The sequence below is a fragment of the Hyperolius riggenbachi genome, chromosome 10 (genome assembly GCF_040937935.1).
Source record: "Hyperolius riggenbachi isolate aHypRig1 chromosome 10, aHypRig1.pri, whole genome shotgun sequence".
Lineage (NCBI taxonomy): Eukaryota > Metazoa > Chordata > Amphibia > Anura > Hyperoliidae > Hyperolius > Hyperolius riggenbachi.
This window is the reverse complement of record NC_090655.1, coordinates 248,629,471-248,638,546: the sequence shown is the minus strand read 5'-3', so window position 1 is coordinate 248,638,546 and position 9,076 is coordinate 248,629,471. Positions and strand designations below refer to the sequence as shown.

At 47.7% G+C, this 9,076-nt stretch overlaps 1 protein-coding gene across 1 annotated transcript; it reads left to right on the top strand.

Moving 5' to 3' along the window:
• Window positions 1-9,076, top strand: LOC137537059 (gastrula zinc finger protein XlCGF57.1-like). The gene is made up of 5 exons (XM_068259205.1): window positions 1-102; window positions 213-291; window positions 3,008-3,099; window positions 3,220-3,652; window positions 7,502-9,076. Exons 1-5 carry the CDS (start codon window positions 1-3, stop codon window positions 8,656-8,658), a joined length of 1,863 nt encoding a protein of 620 aa, XP_068115306.1. The 3' UTR covers window positions 8,659-9,076.

Genomic DNA, 9,076 nt, shown 5'->3' with positions numbered 1-9,076 from the left:
ATGGCGAAATGGTCACGAATGGATCATAGAGACTGGAAACTGGGTAGAATTGAAGTGGGAGGAAGTGGAGAGGAGCCATTGCTAGGATTGGCAGCAGAAGAGGTATGATGATACGTGTAGATATTTGTAGGAATGTCAAATTTTTTAACCCCGTGGTGAACTATTAAACATCTCTAAGGTGTCTGGATTTCACCATCTGTTTCTTCATGCAGGAGTGGCAGTATATGGAAGGACACAAGGACCTCTGCAAGGACACCATGATGGAGAATAAGCCTCTCCTCACATCATCAGGTAAGAAGAGACTTTCCTGTACGTTCCTGTAAAGAATTGGGCAGTATGGAGAATCCACATACACCCCTATTATCCTAGAAACTTATAGCATAATTCCCAACTTGTGGAGCAAGCAAAGAGGGGAACTAAGACATGCACCTGCCACACCTTCATCAATGCCCCAATTTCACATGCAGTGCATCCCCATCTCTCCCATATACAGTTCCCTGGTATCTAGTGGCCCCCTCCCCTGTACCACTGTGCAGGGGAGGGGCCACTAGATACCAGGGAACTGTATATGGGTGTGGTGGGGAAACACAATTCTCTGGTGTCTAGTTGTCCCCTCTTTCCTGTATACAGTTCCCTGGCATCTAGTGCCCCCCTCCCTCCCCTGTACAGTTTCCTGGGGAAACACAATCCTCTGGTGTCTAGTTGTCCCCTCTTTCCTGTATACAGTTCCCTGGTGTCTAGTGGTCCTTTCCCTCCCCTGTACAGTGTCCTGGGGAAACACAATTCCCTGGTGTCTATTTGTCCCCTCTTTCCTGTATACAGTTCCCTGGTGTCTAGTGCCCCCCCCCCCCCCCGTACAGTTTCCTAGTGAAACACGGTTCCCTGGTGTCTAGTTGTCCACTCTGTCCTGTATCCAGTTTCCTGGTGACTAATAACTGATTTCCCCATACAGTGAACCTTGGTAACTAGTGTGCGCCTTTCCCTCCCCCACACAGCGATCACTGGTGTCTACTGTGCCCCCGCCATACAGTGCACCTTGGTGTCTAGTGGTGCACACCCACTTTTCCCCTTACTGTGATCCCTGGTGTGCACTGATTTCCCCTCCAGTATGCGGAGATCAGCACATTGAACAAGGCTAGGTAAGTTACTCACCTCTCCTCAAAGATCCACATTGCACAGGATGTCATAATAGCAGCCTTGGTGTGTGGCTGTGTTTTAATTAAAGGACAACTGTAGTGTGAAGAGTATGGAGGCTGCCATATTTATTTCCTTTTAACCCTCCTGGCGGTATAAAAAAATCTGCCAGGAGGGAGCGCAGCAGTTTTTAAAAAAAATTTTTTCCCTATATCATGTAGCGAGCCCAGGGCTCGCTACATGATAGCCGCTGCTCAGCGGCATCCCCCCGCCCTCTTCGATCGGGATTTCCTGGAGGGCTTCCCCCGTCGCCATGGCGACGGGGCGGGATGACGTCACCGACGTCACTGACGTCGGGACGTCATTGGGAGTCCCGGGCCACCCCTCGGCGCTGCCTGGCACTGATTGGCCAAACAGCGCACGGGGTCTGGGGGGGGGGCGTGCGGCGCGACGGATAGCGGCGATCGTGCGCGGGGCGGCGGCGATCAGTGTGCTGGCGCAGCTAGCAAAGTGCTAGCTGCGTCCAGCAAAAAAAAAATTAAACAAATCGGCCCAGCAGGGCCTGAGCGGCACCCTCCGGCGGCTTACCCCGAACTACGTTCGGGGTTACCGCCAAGGAGGTTAAACAATACCAGTTGCCTGGCAGCCCTGCTGGTCTATTTAGAGAAATTCACCAAGGTGCTTGGTAAGCAGCTAATCAAGTAACAATTTACCTGAAACAATTTGCTGGTGCCTTGCCTCAGCTGGATTGCTCATACAGCTTGTATCACATTACGGAGGAAGAACCTCCTTCATCAGGTGTTTTTACACCTGATGAAGGAGGTTGTTCCTCCGTACCATGTAGTGTGACTTGTTCGTTATTACACAGCACCTTGATTGCAGCCAGTGGTGTGCCGTCTCTTCTTTCTACTTCTGCTTTTCTATTTAGCTGCAGTAGTATCTGAACAACACCAGAAACAAGCATGCAGCTAATCTTGTCAGATCTGACAATAATGTCAGAAACACAAGAGAACAAGGCTGCACTCCTATGGTGCATTAACCTTTTATTCGACAATTCCACGCTAAAAACAATTGCACTTACAATGAGTGTGCAGTTATCGCACATGTAGAGGGCCGCCAGCGAGTATCACCCACTTCCTGAGCCTGGCCAGGGCTTCAAGGATCCGTATGCGATGGAAAGCAAGTGGACTGGGGACCAACCGCCGGCTCCTACACCTCTCGGCAAGCCGTCTGATCGTCACCTACTCTGCACTCTGCCTCCCCAGCCGTCTCCCTCCACTATCACCACACACATGTGTGCACTCAGGAAGTGGGTGATACTTGCTGGCGGCCCTCTACATGTGCGATAACTGCACACTCATTGTAAGTGCAATTGTTTTTAGCATGGAATTGTCGAATAAAAGGTTAATGCACCATAGGAGCGCACCCTTGTTCTCTTGTTTTTTCATATGCTAGATCTCTGGCACCACCCAGTGGAGGGAGCAGCACCGTGGGCATAACACTCATCCAAAGGGCCATACTTAGCCACAGCTAACGCCGGTTCTACATATTTTCTCTTTCTAAATAATGTCAGAAACACCTGATCTGCTGCATGCTTGTTCAGGGTCTATGGCTAAAAGTATTAGAGACACAGGATCAGCAGGACTGCCAGGCAACAGGTATTGCTTAAAAGGAAATAAATATGTCAACCTCCATACCCCTCTCGCTTCAGTTGTCCTTTAATGGCCACTGCTCTGTATCTGCTGAGACACGAAGGGTTGCCGCAGGACAAGGGACCAAGCCTCCCCACCTAGGGCATTCCCAGCGAAATCGGGATGGTTGGGAGGCATGATGTAGAAACAATGTATTCACAGAGTATGTGTGTTTCCTACAGATGTATCCAGTAACCCACCAGAGAGATGTACAGGTCCTCTTTATTCCCGGGATTGTCCCCAGGAAGATCACACCATCCCCCTCCATTATCAGGTAGGTGGAACTGGAGGACTGGACTAAAAAGAGGTTTTACTGTTGTTTTTTGCTCTGTAAATGCTCCTTGGTAGTATCAATGTGTTAAAGTATTTGTTTTCTGTCATTTTGTTGGTTTAGGAAAGAGAACATATTGTTTCAAACATTCAAGTAAAAGAAGAAGAAAAGACGTATGTGAGGGGTGATCAGCAGACTATGGAGGAGAGTGACCTGATGAGGACAAACAAAGAGGAAGAAGAGGAGACATACGTGAGGAGTGATCAGCAGTCTATGGAGGAGGGTGACATCATGAGAGCAGTTAAAGAGGAAGAAAAGACCTATGTTGGGGGTGATCAGCAGTTTATAAAGGACGGTGTAATAATCAAGACAGTTAAAGAAGAAGATGAGATGTATGATTGGGGCGATCAGCAGTCTACAGAGGAGGGTGTAATGACGAGAATAATCAAAGAGGAAGATGAAGAGACGTATATGTGGAATTATCAGCAGTCTGCGGAGGAGGGTGACACGATGGGGACAGTTAAAGGGGAGGGATCATCTCAGAATATCAGCACAGGTAAGCAATAAACACAGAACTGTGAAATGTTTCCCATTTAAACGTTTCCTAGAAGAAGAACTGATAAGAGTGGAGGATGTGTATTAATATTAGAACTTCAAAGCAGACATTGATGGGATAACATCTGTTTCTTGTATGAAACTCTATATAGCATAATATGATTTGCATTGTATACCTCTTTTCTTTAAAGGATACCAGACCTGAACGACTTACTAAAAGTCGGGGGAGCAGGCATGTATTGGATGCAGACATCATGCCCACCGCTCCCCCCCCTCCCCCCTCATTCTCCTCAGTGCTGGTTGGGCTGTGGTGTGCCTTCAGTGTGCCGTAGTGCGCACGGCAGAGCTGCCCTGGCTGCAGGTGTGTACTCACTACTGCCCGGGCAACCAGGACTGAGCTGCAGCTCAGCTGTGATTAAGGTGAGAAAGGTGGGGGGGGGGGGGGGGGAGTGGTGGGCTCCTTCGTTTATAATTCCGGTTTGCAGTTTCAGATCTGGCATCATTTTTGAGGCTGGTTTTATACCTGGCCGTTGCATTTGTGGAGTGATGCTCCTCTCCCATTGCATATGCGTCAGAGTGCACTGACAGGGTAACATCCAGTTGCTGACCCCCCCCTTAGATAGGCAGCATGTCACTGGGATTCCCATGTTTCCCTGTCGTACTCCCGTCATTAAGCATGTGTGTGCCGCCACCAACATTTAAAATTTGTGTCACCTATTGACCTCACTACTTCCGCCGCTGCTGCGTCACCACGGAAGTCTGATGGTAACGCATTGTTGACTTTGCAGCAGATCGGCGGCCGATTGGCACTTCCAGTGCAACGTGACACGGTAAGTGCATTGCATTGTCACTGCGTTACCCTGCAGTAAAACGGCCTCACAACCTACAGTTGCAAGGCAAGTGTAAAACAAGCCTTAAAGTACACATGAAGTGAGAAACTTACTTCAGGTTACATACTCACCTATGTTAAGGGAATGCTCTGGATCATATAGAGCCTTACCGGATCTTGCTCCGTTATTCCTGCATCATCGCTGGTTGAAGTTCCTTTGTCCTCCTAGGTCTTCGGCAGCCTTCAGAAGTACTTGCGTCCCTGAGCACTTCCAAAGATGAGCCTATCCATGCTGCACACACAAGTGCGGGCTCTCGCATGGGCAGTACAGATCCGCTTGTCTTTGGAACTACTCAGAGAGGGGAGCAGTTCCAAGGCTGCCCGAGGAGTGGCGATGGCCTAAAAGACTGAAAATTTTTCAACAGTGGAAAGCGCAGGAATGATGGGAAGGCTCTATGGTATCCAGAGTCTTCCCACTAAATAGGCGAGAATCTAACCTGCAGTGAGTTTCCTCAACCCAAGTGCTCCCGAAGACATACTGTCCTAGGAAGAGTGCCCTCTCTCATGTACTCGCAGTATGGTGCCGCCTATCTTCAGGAGGACTCGCCTCCCAAAGCTTTCCAAAGTCCCCTGCGGTGGGAGATTCTAATGGGGAGCCAGCGCTTAACGGAGGTGACCGGGAGAGGAGCGGGAAGGCTCCATAGGACCCAGAGCCCTCTCTCTCCTTACGTAAATATGTTTTTTTTTTTCATATGATTCTCAATAACTTTTAAAGTTATTAGCTATGGTTATATCATACTCACAGCATAAACAGCCCAACCTCAATCCTCAGCACTAGGTCAGTATTGCACCATGTTCCCAATAAAATGAGGTGCAGTTGGTTTCTTTCCGTTCCTCACCTCACCGTGACAGTGCTCTCAGTGAACATGCATTCTGAGCCAGTTTCTCATAGCTGCTTTGGTTGTATTGGACACTTTATCTGATATTTATTCACACAGAAGTAATGTTTTATTAGCAGGGGAAACAGAGACAGCAGTGATAGAAACATTATTTTTGTACACCAGGGAAGAGGTGGAGCCTTGGTCAGATTCTTGTTGTTGCCCCTTATTTCCTGTCCTGTTGACACCCTGGATTCCTGTTAGATCCTCAAGAAAATTATCGGTGTCACAGGTACAGAAAAGATGGGAATTATTTCTAAAGAGAGACACAAGGAATAGGAAGGATCTTATGTCGGATGTGACCCTTCCTCGCCCCACTCAGGCATAAAAAGAAAAATCTTCAGCTGTATTTGCTTTTTAAAATGTGATTCCAATGTTATATAGTACAAATGATAATGAATTGTAATCAGGATGGGATAGGAAGAAATGACTCTGAATTTCATAGAATACACTGAGAAGAGTAGACAGCGCCCCTTTGTGGTAAATGAAGCTCTGCAGCGATTCTCAGGCCTATAGTGCAGCAGCTGTATTCACTGCTAATTATCTGGCTGCAGAGTTAGCTGAAATACTTATTGGGGTTCCACCCCCTGATCAGGACCGTAACAATAGCCCCTGTGACCTCCGCCATCGCAGGGGGGTCCACTCCTGTCAGCAAATACAGGGCAGCGTAGCATTGAACATTACCTGCTTCTGGTGGTGGAACAGGTCACACCTATTCTGTGTAGCCGGGTGCCTGGCAGCCAATCACCATGTAGCTCATCATGCCTGTCACATGATGGGAGCCACGCGCAGATTGGCTGCACAATGTGACGCTACAGTGAAGAGGGGAGTGAAGATACCTGCCGCTAAAGCAGGTAATGTACCAATGCTCTGCTCTACATTTGCTGACAGGAGCAGGCCCCCTTAGTCCCTGGGCCATGAGGAAAAGGGAGGTGCTGGACGATGGGGGGTTGGGGGTCTTTGCTGGGGGGCACGGTAGGTTGTAGTTACATCCCTGCCCTCGATAGGCAAGTATCTCTGTGATCAGGATTAAGAAGGTCAGGGAAGTGTAGGGATGGAAAGGGTGTTTGCATTAGGATTTAGGTAAGTTTAGGGTTGGGTTAGGCTTACAGGGAAACTGAGGTTAGCATTCGGTATTTTGGAGGGAAGGGTTAAGATGTCAGTACTCTCAAGAATATAGTAGGCAGGAAGGGGTTAAAGAACACCTGACCGGAGGCAAAGCTACCTAGGGTAAGCACAGAGGTATGTCCATGTTGGCTTCCCATACTTCTGTGCATTGTCCGTTCCTCTCCTCTTTTCCTCTGACCTCCGTAATCACTTCTTGAAATTGAGTTTTGGCTAAAGTCAAATGTTCAGACAGGAAGAGGCAGGTTTGTGGTGATGTTACCTCCTATCACCTCCCATTCCCTCCTCTTCCCCAGCTCGTTAATTCCTCTTAAGAGGAGAGACTGGGAGGTGATGGAAGGGAACATCACAGCAAGCCAGCCTCTTCTTCAGGCATGATCTAGAACTATATCGGAACCGTACAGGTCTGATCCAGTTTTATATAATACCTGATGAAGGATTTTAAAGGGACCCTAAGCAGTAGATAAAAATGAAATCTGTACTTACCTGGGGCTTCCTCAAGCCCACCGTAGGCTGCGAGGTTCCATGGCATCCTCCTGGCTCCTCTTTCGGTCCGGCTGGCGACTTCATTACCAGCGACACCCGGGCCGAGTGTCGGCCCAACACTTCCTGAACGTCATCACGCCGGCTGGCGTGACAGTCTTGCACATGCGTGGTTTTCTAACTCTAAACCGCGCATGCGCAGGACTGTCGCACCAGCCACCGTCATGACGCTTAGCAGCTGGTGTGATAACGCAGAGCATCAACGTTCAGAAAGTGTTTGGTCGACACTCTTGCCGTAAACCACTTGTACAGTTAGTACACTTGTACAGTTAGTAATTAATGTTTAAAGTCTGCATATCTGCTCCACAACTAACACCGGGCCATACTTCACTTGCTAGACTGACATACATGACTGCTGAATACAATACATGGAACATTAATGTTACTGTTACTAATAGTAATCTTTCTCTGACAGGTGGAAACCATATTGTGAAGGTTATGTCACCTCCAGATGATAATGGCTTCATACAATGTCCTCCAGGTGAAAGCCCATCCACTGCAACTAGACATCAGGGACCGTGTGACTCTAATTCTGAAGAATGTTCTGACAGATCCCATCCTGTTACCCCAAATGTCCCTCCAGGATCTCACAATGAGGGAATACAGAGTAAACCAGGGGCTGCTAAACAGGGAGGTGTTAAGTTGTTTCCATGCTCTGAATGTGATAAAGTTTTTAAGAGTAAATCGCGACTTGTGATCCACCAGAGAGAGCACACTGGGGACACGATCTTTCCATGTTCAGAGTGTGGGAAATGCTTCACTGACAAATATAATCTTTTTAGACATCAGAGAATTCACACCGGTGACCGGCCTTTTCCTTGCTCAGAGTGTGGGAAAGCCTTCATTCAGAAAAGCCACCTCCTTACACACCAGAGAAGTCACACGGGCAGCCGCCCTTTTTCCTGTTCGATGTGCGAGAAACATTACAAGGATAAAAGTCACCTCGTCGCACATGAGAGGATTCATACTGGCGAGCGGCCTTATTCCTGTTCAGAGTGTGAGAAATCTTTTATTTCTAAAGGACACCTCCTCAGACATCAGAGAATTCACACAGGGGAGCGTCCTTTTTCGTGTTCTGAGTGCGTCAAATCTTTTGTATTTAAAGGAGACCTTCTCAGACATCAGCGAATTCACACTGGCGAGCGCCCCTTTTCATGTTCAGAGTGTGAGAAATCTTTCTTCTGGAAAGGGCAACTTCTCACGCACCAGAAATGTCACACTGGTGAGTGTCCTTTTCCCTGCCCAGAGTGTGGGCGAGGCTGCAGTGAAAATGAAGATCTTTTTCCACAACAGAGCATTAGCAGTGATGATCAGCCTTTGTCTTGTTCAGAGTGTGGGAAAACCTTCATTCTGAAACGCAACCTCCTTGCCCACCAGAGAATTCACACTGGCGAGTGTCCTTTCTCTTGCTCAGAGTGCGGTGAGAGTTTTCGTGATAAATCAGTCTTCCTTAGACACCAGAGAAGTCACACTGGTGAGCAGCTTTTTTCATGCTCAGAGTGTGGGAAATCTTTTACTAGGAAAAATCACCTCATTAAACATCAGAAGAATCACACAGTTGAGCATCCTTGAAGCTTTTCAAAGTCTGAGAAGTGTTTCTTTTATAAAGGTAGCCTTCTTATACACCAGTGTGGCCACACGGGCAACCATCACTTGTTACTTTCAGAAAATTCTAAACATTTTGTCACAGAGGAATCCTTACATACAAAATTATTCACACCAGACAACTTCCATCCTCATGTTCAGGGCGTGGGAAACTAAAAGAGAAAAAATACACTTGGGGAAAATATACACTAGGACCGTTTATTCAATGAATTTATTTTTCCTGCATTTCCTTGCAGGCAATATTTTCTCCTTTTTATCAAAAATATTTCCAGCAGTGCTGGAACGAGGAGACTATGAGAGGAATGGGAAGGCTCTCTAGGACCCAGAGTCTTCCCTCTCCTTAGGTAAGTATTTATTTTTCACTCCATATTTGCTTTAAAGAGAA

Bases quoted from the DNA above. Each gene is read 5' to 3' on its own strand.
- LOC137537059 (XM_068259205.1), top strand. From the start codon at position 1: ATGGCGAAATGGTCACGAATGGATCATAGAGACTGGAAACTGGGTAGA. The intron at 292-3,007 runs GTAAGAAGAGAC...TGTTTCCTACAG, and splicing joins GCCTCTCCTCACATCATCAG to ATGTATCCAGTAACCCACCA. The intron at 3,653-7,501 runs GTAAGCAATAAA...TTTCTCTGACAG, and splicing joins ATCTCAGAATATCAGCACAG to GTGGAAACCATATTGTGAAG.